General features: G+C 41.2%; 1 protein-coding gene across 5 annotated transcripts in view; it reads right to left on the reverse strand.

Annotated features, from left to right (window-relative positions):
* Positions 1 to 85: 85 nt before the first annotated feature.
* The window catches only part of LOC135541998 (transcription factor SOX-13-like), a 73,392-nt gene continuing 48,623 nt past the window's right edge, over positions 86 to 24,854 (reverse strand). For all 5 annotated transcript variants that reach the window (XM_064968551.1, XM_064968546.1, XM_064968547.1 and 2 more), the window contains 6 exons: positions 20,114 to 20,276; positions 18,293 to 18,411; positions 4,246 to 4,351; positions 3,725 to 3,895; positions 3,020 to 3,236; positions 86 to 2,578 (listed from right to left, as the gene is read on the reverse strand). In XM_064968551.1, coding sequence (XP_064824623.1) covers positions 2,305 to 2,578; positions 3,020 to 3,236; positions 3,725 to 3,895; positions 4,246 to 4,351; positions 18,293 to 18,411; positions 20,114 to 20,276 — 1,050 coding nt within the window. In that variant the 3' untranslated portion in view covers positions 86 to 2,304. The remainder of the gene's footprint in view (positions 2,579 to 3,019; positions 3,237 to 3,724; positions 3,896 to 4,245; positions 4,352 to 18,292; positions 18,412 to 20,113; positions 20,277 to 24,854) is intronic.

A 24,854-nucleotide genomic window follows, 5' to 3' on the forward strand; every position in this document is an offset into this window, starting at 1 on the left:
GTGGAAAGTGACCTCCTTTGGGAGTCAGTATGGACTCCAGTGGGAAACGGCAAGCAAAGGTGTACACACAGAAAAATAACTTGGGCACAAATAACAAGCTATTTATTCTTTTCTAAAAACAAACCACAACTTGGAAAATGTACACCTTTAGATTACACAGGCTCTTATAAACAAAATAAAGTCTATATTTACATCAGCAGGTGTGACAACAGGTGACAAAGTTTTTCTGTAATTATATAAAAATGTTCATCTGATATTTGTCTATGTACACAGTCCCAGCCTCTCCTAACAGTGCCATCCCCTTGGTTCTGGGTAGAAGTTGTCAGTAGCCACAGACCTAGGATCAGTCTACCCCACCCACATCATAGCCTTAACATTTATTGGTGCAAATGTAAAACTGACCATAGATCAGTGTCCAGGTGCAACTTCATACTATAGTACTCCCCAATCAAAGGTTTTACTGCAGTGTGACAGCAACTAACTACAAGCCTGTCTCTTAACATGGAGATTACATCAGAAATCTGACCCCTCTCTTCTGTCCAGTACATTGTGATGAAGACTGCATCCCAATAGTGTGAAATGGCTTCCTATTTTGGTTTCTCCATCTGCACTGATCAAGGAAAGGAGAGGAAGTGACGTAGGACTTTTGAGATGGATCCCTGTTTGGGAAGCCAAATGGCACTACAGTGACTTCTGACTGCAGTACATGGACAGAGAAACAGCTGTGGCCAAGACAAGAGGCCAGAATGTCAGGGTACACAGACAAGGTGTTCAGGCCAACCTTTAAGTTCAATACTCCAACACATACAGAGATACATGTTACAGAACATTTGTAAAGCATTCTGTGATGAGTACATTGTAAACCCGGGTCCAAAATAAATTGATTGAAAGATGCACTTACAGTTGTACACAACTAGAGAATAGAGAAGGATTAGATTAATCTAGAATAAGGGCTTGGAAGGGGATTCCTTAAACATTTCTCCTCATTACACTAGATGTAACTGCTGATAGACTATCGCAAGTGCAATAACTGAAACATTGGGTGCATCTCGATAATCTAAAGTGAATTCCTCACCTCCCCTACTCCACTTGCACCAATGTGAAAAACTAGCAGGAGGAATCTCCCCTATTGCTTTTACTTATCCTGTTTTGTTGTCAGTGCATATGAAGAGGAGGATTTAAGATGAAGGCCACTTAACTATTTAGGTGAAGACTTTGGCTCTGTTTTGGAAAGGAGATGAGTGTTGAGTGGAAGTGCATCGGCTAATGGGGATTATATCACCTCTAATCACCACAGATCAGGTCATCTGTGTAATAATTGAAAATGAAATAAAACATGGGTATTTCATGGTGCTGTGCTCATCCCAAACAGCAGAGGGCAGCACTCATTCAGATCTCTCCCGAACTACTGATACCCGGTCAGATATTTTTAATACCCGGCCTTAATGTTTCAGGTTTATAAGGATCCAGTCATCGGATATTGATCTGTGCTTAAGGGAAACATCTACAATGCTTGTATGGGACGATAATGGACTGCCAGTCTAAAACAGTCGATCTCAACTCATTCCGCTACACATTGTGAATGTGCCCTTTATCACTAGCTACACTCCTACCCTGTTGATTAGGTACGTAGCAGCAACATGAACAGCCCAATATATCATATGACCCATGATCTTTTCGATTCAGCTGCCAGATTCATGTGTAAAGGACACATACCTTTAATGTTGTAACAAACAGTAAACGTAACCTGTCGAGCCAGTCAGAGAAGGATGGGCTCCTCCTCGAGTCCGGTTCCTCTCAAGAAGATGCCCCTGCTAGCGCTATTTGGGATTTCATTGTTTAATTGTGAACTATGGGGGAGAATGGGAAATGTTTGACATGTAGAGCTGAATAACATACTGGTGGGCCTACAGCATTACCAACAACTAACATCTGGGATGACAACATCTGTTTGTAGGAAAAATAAACATACACAGATAGGGTTGATGTGTGTCTCTGTGTGTGTTTGATCAATGTCCAATTGTATTATTTTATAAGGGTGTGGCATTTACTATGGTCTATTTCCCATCTCTTGACTCTCACTGATCTAAAAGTGAGAACTATTAGTTTAGACCCTAGTCTTCTGTGACCAGATCAGTGATTAGATAAAGAATGGGATTCATCTTAGAGTGTTGGGACAGACACAGGCTCTGCTGACATGGTCATATGACACACTTGATATGGTCCAAGATCCTCTTCTACAGACACACCCCTTTTCATTCACTTCTCTACACACACACACACCTCTTCCCTTTCTTCTCTCTGTCAGTCAGTGAGGAGCACTAGCTCTCCCTCACTTCTCTCTCCGCCGTCGCTCTCCTCCCCCTCACTGTACGGCGGTCTCTCCCTCTCTCTGGGGAGAGGAGTGGGCGTGGCCTGTCCCTCAGGTCTGTGACTAGGCGGAGCCTCCAGCCCTCGCGGCAGGTAGTGCTCCAATAGCGTGGGGTGGAATGGCACCGTTGCCATGGAGACCGCCCCACCACCGCCTGGGTATTGGCCCTCGCCGGGGGTGTAGTGCAGCTGCTGTGGCTCTGATTGGCTGAAAAACAGGAAGCGATGGGACACTGGTGCTGTAACGTACGCCAAATCCCAAATCCTTGTCAAAATCTGAAAGGACTGGATAGGCGTTTGCCCTGAGACATGGCTGTATGTAGGAGTCTACCACCATGTCTCAGGACCCAGACCATACCCAGAGAAGAGGACTTAACAAACCACTAAAAGCTACTGCTACTCAAGTGCAGTTTTACAATCTGAGAACAATACATATATAGAGTTTTAATCACTATGAGAGACTAACATAACCAGCTGTAGCCCTGCACTTCTATTTAACCACAGTGGGTTTGTTTGTGTTCTTACAGAAAAAGCATGTGGGAAGGGAACAGTTTATATTGTTTCATTTCACTAAGAGCTCTCTGCATAATAGCAGGTTCTCTTCACTGCTAGGGCCACACTAACAGAACATCATCTGTGTGAGTGTTACCTGTGTGGGTATGCCCCTCTCTGCTCCTGTCTCCGGTTCTTCATCATGGCTTTGTACTCGCCCACCCGGAGTCTCCGCCCCTCCACGATGCAGGTGCGTTTGGGGCGGGGCTTGTACTTGTAGTCGGGGTAACGCTCCAGGTGCTGTCTGCTCAGCCTGGCCTGCTCCTCATAGTAGGGCTGCTTCTCCTGGTTAGACATAGACTTCCATCTAGTTCCTGGCGGGAGGGAGACAATTTCAGGCTAAAGAACAGAGGACTTGTGTGTGAAAGAGTACATCTGCTTCTCCTAGTTGGACATAGACTTCCAGTGACCTACAGAGAAAGGGGTTGGCTATGTTAGATGAGGAGGGAGCGATGGCTTGAGTGTCTCCAGTGCTTCACAATGGTATGGAATGTTTGGTCAGAGGAACGGGGTGCGGGCAGTGTGTGTGTGGAGGGGCTGGGTGCGTGGTAGGAGGTTCCTGTCACCAGGGGAAGCAGGTGGCAGATTGTGGCCTTGCATGCCCCACTGTGCCAGGTCTACAGCGGGTGACACACACACACACACAGAGTGCACACAAACATAATATGTATACAAAGACTATATATAAACACACACAGTGCACATTGACTGACAGCATGTGTGTGTGTTTTACGTGTCATTAATCCCAGAGGAGCAATTTGTGCATGTTTTATGTCCCCCGTGCGTGTGTGTGTGGACTCACCCAGTATCTTGCTGATGGAGGAGTTGTGCATGTCAGGGAAGGCCTGTAGTATACGTCGCCTCTCGTCTTTGGCCCAGACCATAAAGGCGTTCATGGGCCTCTTGATGTGGACGGAGGAGGGGGGGCTGCGAACCTCCGCAAACACCCCAACACCAGGAGCAGATAGGGGTCCTGCAGGAGGGGAAGAGAATGGTGGGACAGCCAGTCAGTGGCCAACAAAACATCTACTTTCCCTCAACTTCACTGGTAAAACAACAGGAAAGGAGAAAACAAATACCGGACAAGCATCGTCCATGTTGTATCAGTGTAGCTAAAGGAGGAGACGAGGAAATAAAACCTCTAGACTACTGCGATGCTTGCCCACTCCCATGTTGTTTTTGATCAGGTAGTGTTGGGGGGCCTAATAATGATAACTATTTGTATAGTGCTTTCGATACAAGTTAACAAAGTGCTTCACACAAAATAATAAAATTAAAGTACTAACAAAAGGAGAAAATAATTTCAGCATGAAATCAGCCTACCCTCAGAGTCGCTACTGTGATGGTCCTCGTTGGTTTGGAGGGTCTGTCCATCCTCCCCCCGGTCTGGGGGGGGAAGCCTGCTGCTGTGTCCAGCCACTTTATACTCCTATACAGAGACAGAGTTACCCACCTGACACACACAGGCCTACACTTTAACACACAGCTACACAAAAGACAGACAGGATTTGAATGTTGCTGCAGATAAACAGGCCTGAAGAGAGCATTTAACATTATCTGTGTGTATGTGTGTGTGCGTGGGTAGCTATGTTTCCATTATTTATAAAGTGTGCATATGGTGCGTTTCCATGGAACTATCTTGTTTCAATAAAAACAGCTGGACGTGAAGACAACACACCTCCCCCCCAAAAAAAATCATCACAAACCTACAGCGTCAAATAAAAATTAAATGGTTGACGTGTTTCCATGACCCTTTCAGGCAAATTGCGCATGAATAAAAAGCCTGTATTCCCTCACCTACAGTGCCTTCAGAAAGCATTCAGTCCCCTTGACTTTTTCCACATCTAAAATGGATTAATTTGAGATAGTGGCACTGGCATTCACACAATATACCATAATGTCAAAGTGGAATTATGTTTTTTGACATTTTTACTATCATTAAAAAAGCTGAAATGTCTTGTGTTAATAAGTATTCAACCCATTTGCTATGGCAAATCTAAATAAGTTCACTAGTAAAAATTTGCTTAACAAGTCACTCTGGGTGTCAGGTAGCCTAGCGGTTAAGAGCATTGGGCCAGTAACCGAAACGTCGCTGGTTCGAATCCCTGAAGCGGCAAGGTGGGAAAAATCTGCGTTTCTGCACTTGAGCAAGGCAGTTATCCCCCAACAACAACTTTCCCGGGCACCGTTTATGTGGACGTCAATTAATGCTGCCTCCCGCACCACTCTCATTCAGAGGGGTTGGGTTACATGTGGAAGACACACTTCAGTTCAATACATTCAGTTGTGCAACTGACTAGGTATCCCCTTTCCCTTCCTCACATAATAAGTTGCATGGACTCACTATGTGTGCAAAAATAGTGTTTAACATGATTTTTGAATGACTACCTCACACACACTATTAACTGGAGCTCAGTCGAGCAGTGCATTTCAAACACAAACGCCAAGGATGTTTTTCAATACCTCACAAAGAAGGGCACCTATTGGGAGATGGGTTTTAAAATATATATATATATACACTGAATATCCCTTTGAGCATGGTGAAGTTATTAATGACACTTTGGGTGGTATATCCATACACCCAGTTACTACAAAGATACAGGCGTCCTTCCTAACTCAGTTGCCGGAGAGGAATGAAACCGCTCAGGGATTTCACCATGAGGCCAATGGTGACTTTAAAACAGTTAGAGTTTAATGGCTATGATAGAAGAAAGCGGAGGATGGATCAACAACATTGTAGTTACTCCGCAATGCTGACCTAAATGACAGAGTGAAAGAAGGAAGCCCGTACAGAATAAAAATATTCCAATAACATTCATCCTGTTTGCAATAAGGCACTAAAGTAAAACTGCCAAAAATGTGGCAAAGAAATTAACTTTGTGCCCTGAATACAAAGTGTTATGTTTGGAGCAAATTCAACACATCACTGAGTACCACTTCATATTTTCAAGGTGGTGGCTGCACCATGTTATGGATATGCTTTTCAAAAGTAATAGAGCAAAACCTGGTTCAGTCTGCTTTCCAACAGACACTGGGAGACAAATTCACGTTTCAGCAGAACAACAACCGAAAACAAGGCCAAATATACACTGGAGTTGCTTACCAAGACAACATTGAATGTTCCCGAGTGGCCTAGTTACAGTTTTGACTTAAATCAGTTTGAAAATCTATGGCAAGACTTGAAAATGGCTGTCTAGCAATGATTAACAACCAACTTGATCGAGCTTGAAGAATTTAAAAATAATGTGAAAGACTCCAAAAACATGCATTGAATACTTTTGTAAATTAGATATTTCTGTATTTCATTTTCAATAAATTTGCAAATATTTCTAAAAACATGTTTTCACTTTGTCATTATGAGGTATTGTGTGTAGATGGGTGAGAAAAAATATCAATCCAGGCTGTGTCACATCTGGCCGAGATTGGGAGTCCAATATGGAAGCGAACAATTGGCCCAGCGTCACCCGGGTTTGGCCGGGGTAGGCTGCAATTGTAAATAAAAATTTGTTCTTAACTGACTTGTCTAGTTAAATAAAAGGTTAAAAAAATATAATAAACATTTTTTAAATTTATTTTGAATTCAGGCTCTGACAACAAAATGTGAAATAAGTCAAGGGGTATGAATACTTTCTAAAGGCACTATATCTGTGTCATGTCTCAGGTAGCCTGCGAAAGACAGCACGGATAGAATGCAATAATTTACTAATATTTGCCATATGCTAATAATTCTCATGTGCTAACTTATCACCACGGTCCATGCCATGGTGACACTTGCTCTCCTGTAGATCTGAAATAATTGGATGGTGAAACTTGCAACCAGCCAACCAAGAAAGGCAAGGCAATCTTGTCTGCAAAGAAGCATACTTTTTACAGTGCTATATTAACCACGCCCCTCTGCAAACACGCCTTCTCCGATGTTGGTTACAAGGCGGTAAGCTACCTTCAAAATGATTTTGATATCATTTACTAAAAAAAATAGTTTCCATCATCATTTCTCACAATAAAGAAAGTTAGAGAAAATAAAAATCTACCCGTTAAATAAAAACAAATAAAAATGTTGTTGATCTTTATAAAAATTATCCTATATCTGCCATTTCCATTACACAATATTTTTGTGACATTGCTTTTGTCGAACAAACCTGGGTCAGTGAGTGAGAGAGTGAGTGAGTGAGTGAGTGAGTGAGTGAGTGAGTGAGTGAGTGAGGTCGATGCCTCTCATTTCAGCTGGTGTTTAAAGTTCATGAACAGTCAAAATCATGTTTTTAATGAAATTGGATGATATTTGGATGAAACAAGATCAAAGTACAATGATCAAAGTATGAAAAATGACAGTTGCTTAGACACTGATAAAGTCTGCTCATAACGTTACTGTCCCCTCTCCCATGTCAAACACTTGGCTTTAGGAGGCGGGATTATTATGGGGATAGGGTGACATCTCTCTTTATGTAGTGTTGCTTTGTCTCTCTTGTCGTGAAGTGTGTTTTGTCCTAAATGTATATTTATATTTAATCCCAGCCACTGTCCCCGCAGGAGGTCTTTGGCCTTTTGGTAGGCCGTCATTGTAAATAACAATTTGTTCTTAATTGACTTGACTAGTTAAATAAAGGTTAAATAAAATTAACAAAACATCACCCAAACTCTCATTTTAATACACCAATGGTAACATGATAGTCTCTTTCCAAATTTAAAGAAGTGCTGCCTTGTAACGAACATCAGAGAAGACTTGTTTGCACAGAGGGGTGGTTTATATACAGTTGAAGTTGGATGTTTACATATACCTTAGCCAAATACATTTGAACTAAATGTTTCACAATTCCTGACATTTAATGTCTTAGGTCAGTTAGGACCACCACACAGGAAGAATTGGTTTTGGGGGTGACCAGAGAGATATACCTGCTGGAGCGCGTGCTAAACGTGGGTGCAGCTATGGTGACCAGCGAGCTGAGATAAGGGGGGACTTTACCTAGCAGGATCTTAAAGATGACCTGGAGCCAGTGGGTTTGGCGACAAGTATGAAGCGAGGGCCAGCCAACGAGTGTGTACAGGTCGCAGTGGTGGGTATTATATGGGGCTTTGGTGACCAAACGGATGGCACTGTGATAGACTGCATCCAATTTATTGAGTAGGGTACTGGAGGCTATTTTGTAAATGACATCGCCAAAGTCGAGGATCGGTAGGATAGTCAGTTTTACAAGGGTAGGTTTGGCAGCATGAGTGAAAGATGCTTTGTTGCGAAATATGAAGCCAATTCTAGATTTAACTTTGGATTGGAGATGTTTGATGTGAGTCTGGAAGGAGAGTTCACATTGGACAGGCGAGCAGGTGCAGGCAGCGATCGGTTGAAAGCATGCATTTAGTTTTACTTGTATTTAAGAGCAATTGGAGGCCACGGAAGGTGAGTTGTATGGCATTGAAGCTCATCTGGATGGTTGGTATTCGAAATGGTCGGTAATCTGTTTGTTGACTTGGCTTTCGAAGACCTTAGAAAGGCAGGGTAGGATAGATATAGGTCTGTAGCAGTTTGGGTCAAGAGTGTGTCCCCCTTTGAAGAGGGGGATGACCGCAGCTGCTTTCCAATCTTTGGGAAACTCAGAAGACACGAAAGAGAGGTTGAACAAGCTAGTAAGTAGGGGTTGCAACAATTTCAGCAGATCATTTTAGAAAGAAAGGGTCCAGATTGTCTAGCCCGTCTGATTTGTAGGGGTCCAAATTCTGCAGCTCTTTCAGAACATCAGCTGACTGGATTTGGGAGAAGGAGAAATGGGGAAGGCTTGGGCGAGTTGCTGTGGGGAGTGTAGTGCTGTTGACCGGGGTAGGGGTAGCCAGGTGGAATGCATGGCCAGCCGTAGAAAAATGCTTATTGAAATTCTCAATTATAGTGGATTTATTGGTGGTGACAGTGTGGGAGGAGGTGTTCTTATTCTCTATGGACTTTACTGTGCCCCAGAACTTTTTTTAGTTTGTGTTGCAGGAAGCAAATTTCTACCTGAAAAAGCTAGCCTTGGCTTTTCAACTGCCTGTGTATATTGGTTTCTAGCTTCCCTGAAAAGTTGCATATCACGGGGGCTGTTCGATGCTAATGCAGAACGCCATAGGATGTTTTTGTGTTGGTTAAGGGCAGTCAGGTCTGGAGAGAACCAAGGGCTATATCTCTTCCTGGTTCTATATTTCTTGAATGGGGGATGCTTGTTTAAGATGGTGAGGAAGGCATTTAAAAAATAACCATGCATCCTCTACTGACAGGATGAGATCAATATCCTTCCAGGATACCCCGGCCAGGTCGATTAGAAAGGCCTGCTCGCTGAAGTGTTTCAGGGAGAGTATGACAGTGATGAGTGAAAGTCGTTTGACTGCTGACCCATTACGAATCCAGGCAATGAGGCAGTGATCGCTGAGATCTTGGTTGAAAACAGCAGAGGTGTAGTTAGAGGGCAAGTTGGGTAGGATGATATCTATGAGGATGCCCGTGTTTACGGCTTTGGGGTGGTACCTGGTAGGTTCATTGATAATTTGTGTAAGATTGAGGGCATCAAGCTTAGATTGTAGGATGGCTGGGGTGTTAAGCATGTTCCAGTTTAGGTTGCCTAGCAGCACGAGCTCTGAAGATAGATGGGGGGCAATCAGTTCACATATGGTATCCAGAGCACAGTTGGGGGCAGAGGGTGGTTTATTGCAAGCGGCGACGGTGAGAGACTTGTTTTTAGAGAGGTGGATTTTTAAAAGTAGAAGTTCAAATTGTTTGGGTACAGACCTGGATAGTAGCCTATCTGTCCTATCTTTGCAATAGATTGCAACACTGCCCCCTTTGGCCGTTCTATCTAGTCTGAAAATGTTGTAGTTAGGGATGGAGATTTCAGAATTTTTGGTGGTCTTCCTAAGCCAGGATTCAGACACGGTTAGAACATCTGGGTTGGCAGAGTGTGCTAAAGCAGTGAATAAAACAAACTTAGGGAAGAGGCTTCTAATGTTAACATGCATGAAACCAAGGTTATTGCAGTTACAGAAGTCATCAAAAGAGAGCGCCTGGGGAATAGGAGTGGAGCTAGGCACTGCAGGTTCTGGATTCACCTCTACATCACCAGAGGAACAGAGGAGTAGGATAAGGGTACGGCTAAAAGCTATAAGAATTGGTCGTCTAGAACGTCTGGAACAGAGAGTAAAAGGAGGTTTCTGGGGGCGATAAAATAGCTTCAAGGTATAACGTACAGACAAAGGTATGGTAGGATGTGAATACAGTGTAGGTACACCTAGGTATTGAGTGATGATGAGAGAGATATTGTGTCTAGAAACATCATTGAAACCAGGTGATGTCATCGCGTGTGTGTGGTGGAACTGAAAAGGTTGGAAAAGGTATAATGAGCAGGGCTAGAGGCCCTACAGTGAAATAAGCCAATAAACACTAACCAGGACAGCAATGGACAAGGCATATTGACATTAAGGAGAGGCATGCTTAGTCGAGTGATCATAAGGTTCCAGTGAGTAGTGAGGTTGGTTGGGGTAACGGCGATTCAGACAGCTAGCCGGGCCATCGTTAGCAAGCTAGCATAGGTTGGAGGTCTGTTTTTAGCCACCACGTGCGTTTCCATCAGTAGATTAGTGGGGTTCCGTGTGGTAGTGGGGATCATTCCAATTGGCAAAATAGATATAGTTATAGTGACCCAAGAAAAAAAAATTGTCCAATAGACCTATTCAGATAGCAGCCGATAAGACAACTAACGATTAGAGGGCCGCAGATGGGCATTCAGGTAACGTCGCGAGGGAGGGGCCAGTTGGATAACTCCCTCGGGCAAATAACGTCAGTAGTCCAGTCATGAAGGCCCGGTGGGGCTCCGCATCGGCAGTAAAATGGTTCCGGACAGGTGATTGTAGCCCAGGAGTGGCTGATGGAACCCTTCAGCTGGCTAGCTCCGGAATAATTGATGTTTGCTCCGGGATAGACGTAAGCCAATAGTCACACGGATAGCAGCTAGCTAGCTGCGAGATCCAGGTGTAGATGTCCAGAGCTTGCGGTTGGAATCCAGGGATATGATGATTGATTTATTCCACCTTTTATTTATTTCATCACATTTCCAGTGGGTCAGAGGTTTACATACACTCAATTATTACTTGGTAGCATTGCCTTTAAATTGTTTAGCTTGGGTCAAATGTTTCGGGTAGCCTTCCACAAGCTTCCCACAATAAGTTGGGTGAATTTTGGCCCATTCCTCCTGACAGAGCTGGTGTAACTGAGTCAGGTTTGTAGGCTTCCTTGCTTGAGGTCAGGGCTTTGTGATTGCCACTCCAAAACCTTGACTTTGTTGTCCTTAAGCCATTTTGCCACAACTTTGGAAGTATGTTTGGGGTCATTGTCCAGTTGGAAGACCCATTTGCGACCAAGCTTTAACTTCCTGACTGATTTCTTGAGATGTTGCTTCAATACATCCACGTAATTTTCCTGCCTCATGTTGCCATCTATTTTGTGAAGTGTACCAGTCCCTCCTGCAGCAAAGCAACCCCACAACATGATGCTGCCACCCCTGTGCTTCACGGTTGGGATGGTGTTCTTTGGCTTGCAAGCCTCCCCCGTTTTCCTCCAAACATAACGATGGTCATTATGGCCAAACAGTTCTATTTTTGTTTCATCAGACCATAGGACATTTCTCCAAAAAGTATGATCTATATCCCTATGTGCAATTGCAAACCGTAGTCTGGCATATTTATGGCGGTTTTGGAGCGGTAGCTTCTTCCTTGCTGAGCAGCCTTTCAGATTGTGTTGATATAGGATTAATTTTAATGTGAATATAGATATTTTTGTACCCGTTTCTTCCAGCACCTTCACAAGGTCCTTTGCTGTTGTTCTGGGATTGATTTGCACTTCTCGCACCAAAGTACGTTCATCTCTAGGAGACAGAACGCATCTTCTTCCTGAGCGGTATGAAGGCTGCGTGGTCCCATGGTGTTTATACTTGTGTACTATTGTTTGTTCAGATGAACGTGGTACCTTCAGACATTTGGAAATTGCTCCCAAGGATGAACCAGACCAGTGGAGGTCTACAATCTATTTTCTGAGGTCTTGGCTGATTTCTTTTGATTTTCCCATGATGTCAAGCAAAGAGGCACTGAGTCTGAAGGTAGGCCTTGAAATACATCCACAGGTACATCTACAATTGACTCAAATGATGTCAATTAGCCTATCAGAAGCTTCTAAAGCCATGACACCATTTTCTGGAATTGTCCAAGCTGTTTAAAGGCACAATCAACTTAGTGTATGTAAACTTCTGACCCACTGGAATTGTGATACAGTGAATTATAAGTGAAATAATCTCTGTAAACAATTGTTGAAATATTACTTGTGTCATGCACAAAGTAGACGTCCTAACCGACTTGCCAAAACTATAGTTTGTTAACAAGAAATTTGTGGAGTGGTTGAAAAACCACAAAGTTTTAATGACTCCAACCTAAGTGAATGTAAACTTCCGACTTCAAATGTAGCTAAATTGCTACTATATTAGTGCCAAAATTTGACTGTAGGGTGTCAGCAAATATAATTAAAAGTTTACCCTATTCACCTATGGCAAAGATACGTATCAGACACAGATGAAAGGGAAACATATGTTTCCAGCATGGAACAAAAGAGGGGGAAGGGTCGTTCAAAACTCTGGCGCAGTTGTCATGTCAACACATCCGTCAGTGCTGCTGTGAACCGTATCACAAGAGACATGCCAAAACTATGTATTAAAAATGGACATCATTGATGCAAGTTCAATGTTGTTTGAGTTGCTTTGACTATCACCAAATATGCTTGAGATGATTTTACTACAACACTGCATCCAAGTTGCTTGACATAGGTGTTTCAAAGAGCTGTCAGTCAAGGCGAGCTCATGAATATGTGCTCGACACCCACTCAACCGGTCTGTTCAAACTTCCTGGTAGTTAGCCATTGAAAAAAAAAATCCAACAAAATTGCATATTATGGGTGGTATTTTAGTTTCTCAAAAGGCTATTTTAACTGGGAATCAGAATGACTGTTCTTGACCTTTAAAGACAGGTCGGAGACTATAACACAGTGTTAAGTACCTCAAAGGACCGTAAAGGTGATCACTCTACAAACTATCGTCACCGTGCCCTTAAGGAAATCACAAATATTATGGACACATTAGAAATAGTGGATATTTGGAGACTAAAAACACCGACCTCGTGAGATATACTTGGAGGAGACTTAATCAAGCTAGTCGTCTTGACTACCTTCTTATCGCTTTCTCTCTTGCATCAAAGGTTTAAAATGTTTTAATAGGAGGCAGAATGCGATCGGATCATCATCTAATTGGCATTAACATAGCTCATAGATTTTCCTCGTGGACGGGGATATTGGACATTTTATCAAAGTTTACTGGAGGACAACTTATTTTTAACTAGTACAAAATCATTTGTAACTGAATTTTTCCCGTATAATATAGGTTCAGCAATTCACCTTATTGTTTGGGATACTTTTAAATGTACCTTCCGAGGTCATTCAACTCAATATTCATCAATAAAAAAATAAAAAAAGCAGTTTCTGGCTAAAGAGACAAGATTAACAAGGGAAATCCATGAACTAATAGTTCAAGTAAATAAAAACAATACTACAGAGATACAAAATAAGTTAGAGGAAAAACAAGAACTTGAGGAACTTATTCAATAACGATCTAATGTAATCTATTACAAAAATAAAGCAAACTGGATGGAATATGGAGAAAAATGCAAATCCTGAAAATAATTTGCAGAAACTCGTTACTGAAGACAGAGTCATCTATGATTCTCTGAATTACATTTCAAAAGAGGATCTCTGAATTATATTTCAAAAGAGGAAGCCAATTATTTTAGGCAGATGTTCTCTTTTCGCCTCATCCTCTCCCACTCAAGATTATGGTAAGAAATTCTTTCCAAATAATAAAAAAAATGGAAAATTAACAAAATGTACAGAAAGATCTGTGCGAAGGCCAGATTACAGATGAATAACTGAGGTTATTAAATCCTTTCAGTCTGGAAAAATCCCAGGGCTTGATGGCATACCGGCAGAGGTATATCAAGCCTTATTTGATATTCCAAAAGCTCTATTGTTATATTGTTTTAACTCCTCCTATAGAAATGGTAGTTTGTCAGGTACTCAGCAGGAAGGTCTGATTTCTCTATTATTAAAACAAGACCCAGATGGCAAATATAAAGACCCGGTCGATCTAAAAAACTGGAGGCGCCTTACACTTCAATGTTGTGATGCAAAAATACTAGCGAAATGCATAGCACTCAGAATTAAAAGGGTTTTACAATGTTCTGTTCATCCTGATCAGACAGGTTTTTTACATGGACAAAACATTGAAGATAATATATGACAACTACTAGAATAGAATATCATGAAACATCTAAGAAGCCAGGCCTGGTATTTATAGTGTATTTTGAAAAGCATTTGATAAAGTACAACTGGATTTTATAATTGCCTAGATTTTTTTCAATTTCAGTTATTCTCTTATAAAATGGGTAAAAAATAATTTATAGCAACTCCAGGTGTAAATTAGGAAATAACAGCTACTTCTCAGAGAGTTTTGAATTTTCAAAAGGAGTTAAACAAGGGTGTCACCATATATATTCGTTATGGCCATCGAAATACTAGCTATTAAAATCAGATCCAATAACAACATTAGAGGATTAGAAATCCAAGACTTAAAAACAAAAAGGTGTCCATGTATGCCGATGACTCAAGTTTTATATTAAGTCCGCAAGCTTACAAAAGTGTGCAATATTACGTATTGTTAGATCATTAAGCAAACCTTTAAAAAAATACAACTTTCACATTACCCTGCAGTTTACCTATAAAATGGGCTGATGCTGAAGTAGACATACTTGGTATTCATATCAAAAAAGATATAAATAAGCTCTCCACAATGATTTTCAATAGAAAACATGCAAAAATAGACACGGTCCTGCAACCATGGAGAGGTAAATACCTGTCTATTTATGGAAAAATTGCCCTGATTAACTCCTTAGTCATATCTCAGTTTACTCACTCACTTATGGTGCTTGTTTTTCAAATCATATGAGCAAAAAATATTTAGCTTTATCTGGGACGCTAAACAAGACAAAATAAAACGTACCTATCTATATAATGAATATGAGTTGGGTGGGTTGAGATTATTAAATATAAAAGCACTAAAGCTTTCTCTAAAAGCTTAATTTATTCAAAAGGTTTACTTGAACCCTAAATGGTTCAAGTGGATTACTAATAAAAGCTCATCGATTGTGTAAAAATTGTCTTTGTGCATATTGCCATGTCTCATTTTCAAATAATTGAAACTTATACTTTTTTCAAAGTATCTCTCTTTTTCAAATGAGCATTGCAGAGCTGGCTACAATTTCAATTTCATCCCCCTGAAAAGATAGAACAAATATTACAACAAATATTATGGCTACTCAAATGTGCTGGTTGATAGAATACCTGTATTTATGGGAAAGATGTTTGAAAAGGGTATTTTGTTCTTAAATGATATTGTAAATTGGAATGGTAGAGTTATGTCCTTCATGGAGTTATCAGAATTGTACGGGAAGGTTTGCTCAATCCAAGAGTACAACCAATTGATTACAGCAGTACCCCAAAAATGGAGGAAGCAGGACGATGTAGGGAACTGGTCTGTCTGCCCAATATAAAGGATCAAAACTGGTGGAGGAATAAAAACAGCATAAACAGGAAAGTATAACCGTTTCATTTGAGGACCAGGATGTTGACAACTGTGCCATACAGATTACAAAATAGTTGGGAAGACATTTTTTGATGTACCGATTCCACAGTACAGGGTGTATGAGATGATATATAAAACACCACAAGATTCAAGACTTCGTGCTTTTCAGCTAAAAATATTATATAGAATTCCTGCGACCAACAAAATGGGGCATAAAATCATCGAAGCTCTGCAGATTTTGTTGTGAGGATACAGAATCCAGAGCATTTATTTTGGTATTGTCCTCAGGTAACCTGTTTCTGGTCTCAGGTTCAGGAATGGCTGAAAAAGCATAGCAATGATCTAAAATTGACCCTAGAAATAGTACTGTTAGGAGGTCTGGAGAGACTGGGTCAGTCAATTACTAATATACCAATACTCTTAGTAAAAGTATTTATCTTCAACTCGCAATATGTGGATTCTATTCGATAGATTGAAATTGTACGTTAAACATCACAGCATATTTGAAAGATATGTGCTGTGTAGAAACCCGAAACATCCATTCTGCATGAATGAATTTAACTCTGAACTATCCACTATAACCACGACAGAGAGAGAGAGGCGGACAATTCTACAAAAGAAACAAACTTTTTGTCAATCGTCACCACGACAGAGAGATGGACAATTCTACAAAAGAAACAAACTTTTCAACAGCGATCAAGATGACACACTGAGCGTAAATATATATATTGATTGCAATTGTTCCCGAATGAGTGAGCGTTCATGTGTAAAGGATTAGCATTTCAATTGTTATAATTATTAACTCTGTAGTCACTTCTTAGTCGGCCCCCACTTCCCTTTTGTCTAACAAACCGCCATACCGGTTTAGCCCACTAGGGCACATTTTCCTATCATTTCTTGTAACCATATTTACTTTGTTTGTTTGTGTGCACTTCTGTGATTGTTTAGTTAGTTTATAAATAAATGATTTAAGACAATTGATGTATGGATGACTCATTGTGAAGACAGAACCTGTGCAGATAATGTGCAGATAACCAACAATTTACGACGTTTGGAATGAGACTAACGTGAGGTAAAGTAAATCATTCATTCATTCGAAGACTAATTGATCAGATATAAAATATCTGAAAGGTTATATTGGGAAATTATAACTTTGTAATCTGAATATTTTCCTTGGTGCCCCGACTTCCTAGTTAATTACAGTTACATAATTAATGAGTTTAATTGCGTAATACTAATTACAGAGAATCTTTGATAAAAACTATAAGTCTTCAGTTTAATGATAGTAAAGACACGGCACATGTAATAGTGCCAGACATGCACACAAACATATACAGTTGGCAATGCTGTTCTGATTTTAGTTGTGCTTGTCCTATGTCCTATGTTTAAAATATTGTTGTTGTTTTCTTGCATTGTTGTTTGCTGCTTTCTTGTATCTTTATTTTTTCTCTTTAGTTCATTATCTTGGTTGTTGGTGCATTGGGGGGGGGTTCTTGGGGGTGGGGAAATAATTGTATTCTTTTCTTCTTTGGGGGGGGACTGTGGGATGGGTCTCGAATGGTTGAGGGACAGCTATTGGGGAACTGTGGGGGGGATCTTGGAGGGTTCGGGTTCACGTTTATTGGCCTGTTGGGAGATATGTCAACGTGCCCTTGAGCAGGGCATTGATCCTGGATGCTTCTGTGTGTCGCTCTGAATGGGAGTTTGTTGGATGACTGGTATGATGGAGTTGTTGAGCGGCTTCACTGTAGCCTAGTGGTTAGAGCATTGGACTGGTAACCGAAAGGTTGCAAGTTCAAATCCCTGAGCTGACAAGGTACAAAATCTGTCGTTGTGCCCCTGAACAGGCAGTTAACCCACTGTTCCTAGGCCGTCATTGAAAATAAGAATTTGTTCTTAACTGACTTGCCTGGTTAAATAAAGGTAAAATAAAAAAATCAAAATCAAAACTGCAAGTATATTGTATGTTTCGGATATTCAATAAAACATTTTTTTTTTATTAAATAAAGAAGGAAATAATAGAGGGATGGGGAGGAGAGAAGGAGAGGAGGGGTACAAGAAATTAGGGTGACAAGAACTCTCCCATATGATGGCACCATATGCTCCACAACAATGACATTGTTACTGCTGAAGAATGGACTCATCTTGGAGATTTTGTTGCCATTGTGGGGTCCATGAAAAGTCTACATTTAAAACACACTTGGCCAAACTGTTTTTCTATGTGTCTGGAAAGGAGAGGAAGAAGAGGGGTGGAGGAAAGAGAGAAGGCAGAGAGAAGGGGGAGAGTGGGGAAGTGGTGTGTTACAGTGGACAAAGGGGATAGGTGAGTCATCACCATGGTGTTCTAAGAGCACTGTTGTGAGTTTACAGCAGCTGTTCCTGCTGGAGGACATGGCTGAGACATTCTGAGTGTGTGTGTGTGTGTGTGTGTGTGTGTGTGTGTGTGTGTGTGTGTGTGTGTGTGTAGCTGAGACATTCTCCAGTCTATAATAGCCACTGAGACCACGGCTCCCTGTAACCCTAAACCTGGAACTGAACCCAGCCACAGCCCTTAGCCTGCCAGTCTGTGTGTGTGTGTAATGGGTGTTTAGAGGAGGCTACACACTCCTCCATAAAGAGAGACTGACAAGGACAGTGGTCTGAGAGTGTGTGTGTCTGTGTGTCTTTGGACAATGGCTTACCATCCTGGCAGTGCTCTCTCTCTCTCGCTCCCGCTCTCTTCCGCCCGGCCCATGACTCCGCAGCAGCTGCTGGGCATCATGGATGGCCTGGGTGACCACATCCCCCTCTCCCAGAAATCCTGCAGAGAGAGAGAAGGAGGAGAGAGACAGAGAGGGAAGAAAAGTGAGGAACAAATCGTCATCAGATGTTCAGATGTGCAGGGCACCGACAAAGTGTTGCAAATGTCAAGACAACAGAGTACACTTATTGTTTCAGAGGGAGAGTGTGGGTGGTGACAGACTCGCTGATAGAGCATAAGTCCTAAAGTCAAAGGGGGAACAAGCTCTCACACACGCACACACACACACAGAGTGTTGACATGCCTGAAGGTAAAGAATGTCATGAGTGGAAGGAGGTATGTAGTAGAGGTTGACCGATTAATCGGAATGGCCGATTCACGTTTTCATAACAATCGGTAATCAACATTTTTTGGACACCGATTGTGGCCGATTACATTGCACTCCACGAGGAGACTGTGTGGCAGGCTGACTACCTGTTATGCGAGTGCAGCAAGAAGTCAAGGTAAGTTGCTAACTAGCATTAAACTTATCTCATAAAAACAATCAATCAATCTTAACAATCACTAGTTAACTACCCATGGTTGATGATATTAATAGTTTATCTAGCTTGTCCTGGGTTGCATATAATCGCTGCGGTGCCTGTTAATTTATCATCGAATCACAGCCTACTTCGACAAAAGGTTGATGATTTAACAAGCGCATTTGTGAAAAAAAGCACTGTTGTTGCACCAAAGTGTACCTAACCATAAACATCAATGCCTTTCTTTAAAATCAATACACAAGTATTTTAAACCTGCAGATTTAGTTAATATTGCCTGCTAACATGAATTTCTTTTAACTAGGGAAATTGTGTCAATTCTCTTGCGTTCCGTGCAAGCAGTCAGGGTATATGCAGCAGTTTGGGCCGCCTGGCTTGTTGTGAACTGTGTGAAAACAATTTCTTCCTAACAAAGAAGATAATTAATTTGCCAGAATTGTACATAATTATGACATAACATTGAAGGTTGTGTAATGTAACAGCAATATTTAGACTTATGGATGCCACCTGTTAGATAAATACGGAACTGTTCCATATTTCACTGAAAGAATAAACTTTTTTTCACGAAATGATAGTTTCCGGATTTGACCATATTAATGACCTAAGGCTCGTATTTCGGTGTGTTATTATGTTATAATTAAGTCTATGATTTGATATTCGATAGAGCAGTCTGACTGAGCGATGATAGGCAGCAGCAGGCTCGTAAGTATTCATTCAAACAGCACTTTCCTGCATTTGCCAGCAGCTCTTCCCTGTGCTTCAAGCATTGAGCTGTTTATGACTTCAAGCCTATCAACACCCGAGATTAGGCTGGTGTAACCAATGTGAAATGGCTAGCTAGTTAGCAGGTTGTGCACTAACAGCATTTCAACCGGTGACGTCACTCGCTCTGAGACCTTGAAGTAGTTGGTCCCCTTGCTCTGCAAGGGCTGCGGCTTTTGTGGAGTGGAGTGATGGCCAATTTAAACCATTTAACAGGTTTCATTATTTATTTGAGGCTAAATAGATTTTATTGATGTATTATATTAAGTTCAAATAAAAGTGTTAATTCAGTATTGTTGTAATTGTCATTATTACAAATAAATTGTCCGATTAATTTGTATCGACTTTTTTTGGTCCTCCAATAATCGTTATCTATGTTGAAAAATCGTTATCGGTCGACCTCTAGTATGTAGGTGTTGTGTGTGTGTGTGTGTAACATTAATGTGTGTGTGCAGACAGACCCAGGTTAAGTGCAGGTCGTAAGGGGCTGTCTCTATGGTTGTCTCTGGGTCTGTACCCCCCCTGCAGTGTCAACGTGCCCAGCTCAAAGGCCTGCGGGCTGGGGATGTTCCCAATGTCCATCCCCTTGGGCTTGGAGGTCAAGTTCAGAGGCTGGCTGGCTTCCTAAGGGGAAAAGATACAAAAGACTAGACCATCAGGGGTGTGTCAGCACAACACACAAACACAATACACTGCTTATATTTATACGCTGAGTAAATATTTAAAAAACACACAACGTACAGTTCTCATCCATGTCAATATAATAAACACACACACACACCGAGGTATGAGGTGGGTGTGTATGTGTTAGGGTTATGCATGACAGATATGTCATCTCACACCTCTGTAGTGTTTCTTTAATCTAATATTTCTGTTGCCTGTTCTTTCTCTTTGTCCTGATTATTTTGTTTAGTTATTTATGTGATGCCCTTTTCCACTTGAGAACCAACTGTGCAGAAAGAGCATGCATTGTGCACACAATTGTGAATGGGGTGTAGTGTACCAGAAACATCCATTGTTAATTTGGAGTGCATTGTTTTGACAGTGTTTTCAAAAGAGATCTAGCCTGTATCTGTAGTCCTAAGAAAGCTAGCTTCTTAAGCAGAAATCATAGTCCATGGAAGCTGATGCGTATTGGTTCGGCCACAGGGCCAAACGTGCACCTCCCCACAATTTCCAACCAACCCGTCTCCCGGTACGAGCCCTCTATTCATTTGAATGTGATGACAGTTGGAGAAATTGCTTGAGCTGGGTTGAGAATTTGAAAAGTATGAAAGCCAACGGTCCAATATTCTAGAACACTGCTGTGTGTACACGTACACGTTTTGGACTATAGTATGATGAACCCTTTAGGCCCATACATAGTTCAGGCTTCAGCCACTAACATGACATTTGCACAAACATATAAGTAAATCCATGCTAAAATAAGGCTTGCACCTGTGCAATATTTGCAGCTGTTATTTTCAGGAGGGTAATAAAATACAGAAAAGAAAGACATGGAACTGTCTTTATAGAAACATTAACATAATTTGCTTTCCTTTTATATTTTATTCCCTCGGCAAACGAACATGTGCAAGGCTTGAATCTGGACATAGGTGTTAATGTAAAGTATAGTGTATAGTATTTATTATAGTGTATAGTATAGCCAGTTCCACTGCATTTTTTCATTGTTCCCTCTAATCAGGGACTGATTTAGACCTGAGACACCAGGTGTACGCAATTCATTATCAGGTACTTTGTAGGGTAAGAGTCAAATAACCCTGGTATAATGTATAGTAAATTATAAACTGGGTGGTTCGAGCCCTGAATGCTGATTGGCTGTGGTATATCACGCCGTATACCACGGGTATGACAAAACATTTTTACTGCTAATTCAGTTGGTAACATTTTTATAATAGCAATAAGGCACCTCGGGGGTTTATGGTATATGGCTAATATACCACGGCTAAGGGCTGTATCCAGGCACTCTGCGTTGCGTTGTGCATAATAACAGTCCTTAACCGTGGTATATTGGCCATTTGCCTTATTGCTTGAGTATAGTGTAGGATATAGTATAGTGCAGTGGTTCTCAATCCTGGTCCTGGGGACCCAAAGGGGTGCACACTTGTTTTGCCCTAGCACTACACACTTGTTTTGCCCTAGCACTACACACTTGTTTTGCCCTAGCACTACACACTTGTTTTGCCCTAGCACTACACACTTGTTTTGCCTTAGCACTACACACTTGAGTCAAATCATCAAAGCCTGATGATGAGTTGATGATTTGAATCAGGTGGGTAGTATTTGTATTTATTATGGATCCCCATTAGCTGCTGGCTTCTTCCTGGGGTCCAGTGAAATGAAGGCCGTTGTACATTTTTAAAAACATTACAATACATTCACAACACATTAAGTTTGTGCCCTCAGGCCCCTACTCTACTATCACATATCTACAACACAAAATCCATGTGTACGTGTGTGTATAGTACATATGTTATCGTGTGTTTGTATGCATGGGTCTGTGCCTATGTTTGTGTTGCTTCACAGTCCCTGCTGTTCCATAAGGTGTATTTTTATCTGTTTCTTAAATCTAATGTTGTCATGGCTCTATGTAGTACTGTGCTCCTTCCATAGTCTGTTCTGGACTTGGGGACTGTGAAGAGTCCTCTGGTGGCATGTCTTTTGTGGTATGCATGGATGTCCGAGCTGTGCGCCATTAGTTCAAACAGACAGCTCGGTGCATTCAACACGTCAATACCTCTCACAAATACAAGTAGTGATAAAGTGGAGAAGAGATTGACTTCGAGCCAGAAGAGATTGACATGCATATTATTAATGTTAGCGCTCTGTGTACATCCAAGGGCCAGCTGTTCTGAGCAAATTGCAATTGTCTTAAGTCCCCCTTTGTGGCACCGAACCACACGATTGAACAGTAGTCCAGGTGCGACAAAACAAGGGCTTGTAGGACCTACCTTGTTGATAGCACTGTTAAGAATTCAGAGCAGCACCTTATTATGGACAAACTTCTCCCCATCCTAGCTACTGTTGTATCAATATGTTTTGACCATGACAGTTTACAATCAAGGGTTACGCAAAGCAGTTTAGTCTCCTCAACTTGCACAATTTCCACATTATTCATTACAAGATTTAGGTGAGGTTTAGTGAACGATTTGACCGAAATTCAATGCTTTTAGTTTTTGAACTTATTCCTTGCCACCCATTCTGAAACTAACTGCAGCTCTTTGTTAAGTGTTGCAGTCATTTCAGTCACTCAGCAGCTGACGTGTATAGTGTTGAGTCATCCGCATACATAGACACACTGGCTTTACTCTAAGCCAATGTGTCAAAGCCGGTAGTAAAGATTGAAAAAAGTAAGGGGCCGAGACAGCTGCCCTGGAGAATTCCTGATTCTACCTGGATTTTGTTGGAGAGGCTTCCATTAAATAACACCCTCTGTGTTCTGTTAGACAGGTAACACTTTATACACAATATAGCAGGGGGTGTAAAGTCATAACACGTACGTTTTTCCAGCAAGACTATGATCGATAATGTCAAGTTGCACTGAAGTTTAACAAAAAGGCCCCACCAATCTTTAGATCATAACTTTCTCTCAGGCAATCAGTAATTTGTGTAAGTGCTGTGCTCGATGAATTCCTATAAGCGTGCTAAAAGTCTTCTCAAATTGTAGTGCTAGGGCACTATACCATATAGTGCCCTATATACCACAAGGTGCCTTATTGCTATTATGAACTGGTTACCAACTTAATTAGAGCAGTAACTATAAATGTTTTGTAATACCAGGGAAAACCACGGCTGTCAGCCAATCAGCATTTAGGGCTTGAACCACACAGTTTATTGTATAGTGTAGTGTATAGTGTATAGTATAGTGTACAGTGTAGTGTACAGTGTAGTGCAGTGCATAGTATACAGTATAGTATATAGTGTGCAGCGGGGGTTCTTAAACATTTTCAGCCTGGGACCCATATTACAAATAATGTGTTTTCGTGGGACCCAAGTTTAGGAAAATATGCAACTAAACATAAATAAAATTGGTACATTTCATTGCCCTTATGCCTAAAACAAATGCAATATAGACAACAACTAAATATCCATATAAATATCTACTCATGTTTATTTCCCCCTATTAAAAACACTTACATATCTGTCTAGATTGGAACTGTTGCTTTTTGATAGTGCAACCCTAAGTAACAGTACAGATAAAAAATGATCAGGCCTACTGTACATCTTACTGTAGAAATGATTGTTGAAAGAAAGTCTAGGTTGGAACTGTTGCTGTTAAAATACAATAAATCTTTTATATTCTGAACTAGAATAAACTGATTGATAACAACACACAGATGTAGACCAGAAAACACACACAGTCCTAATGAGAGCATGTCTATTCTGGGCTCTGTTTTTGACAGTGCAACAGAGGTCAAGCTCAGCCTTAACTGTTTCTGGACTTGTTTTATAAGTTTGTCAGAGTTGAGAACCCTGACTAACATAGGTATGTGGTTCCAAACTGGATGTGAACATCTACTGCTTTCTCAGTCAGGCAGGAGACCACTTCCTGCTGTAGATTAGCAACCCAGAACTGTGTGAGTGTGTTTGCCTCAAAAATAATTTAGCTTCAAACAGTTTATTTCAGTTAAGAATAACAATTATTATTGTATTAAGAGAAACAGTTCCATTTTTTTCAACAACAGTTTCAACAGTAAGATGTACAGTAGGCCTGATCATTTTTCATCTTCATCAGTAGCTAGCTTACTTTGGCGATTGTTAGCTATGTACAAGACCAGGGGATTGTTTGAAAAAGAAACTCACATTTACTACTATAAGAATTAATTACTGTAGTACTCCCTTATTTATGAGTATCATCACCTGTTATAAAATGCCAACAATATAAGTTTGTTTGAAAGAGACAGAAACTCATCGCTGTATATGCGTTTCATGATAATTTAGCTCAGTCAGAACTTGTGGCTAGCATTTCATGACAGCGGTGAGTGATGATGGCGAGTGGGAATAACAAGTCAGTGGCTTGAAAGACAGCGCTGCGTCGTGAGTGTTGCGGAGTAATCTTCAAGAAAACTGCAGAAATAAGATCCGGTAAACCTCGAAGCACACGGGCATATCCTTCTCACACTCACGAAGCCGAACTGAACAGAGACCGCTGTTAAGCAGAGAGCACACTGAACAGAGAGCGCAGGTGTACTTGGCCAAATC

Source organism: Oncorhynchus masou, chromosome 6, assembly GCF_036934945.1.
Source record: "Oncorhynchus masou masou isolate Uvic2021 chromosome 6, UVic_Omas_1.1, whole genome shotgun sequence".
Taxonomy (NCBI): domain Eukaryota; kingdom Metazoa; phylum Chordata; class Actinopteri; order Salmoniformes; family Salmonidae; genus Oncorhynchus; species Oncorhynchus masou.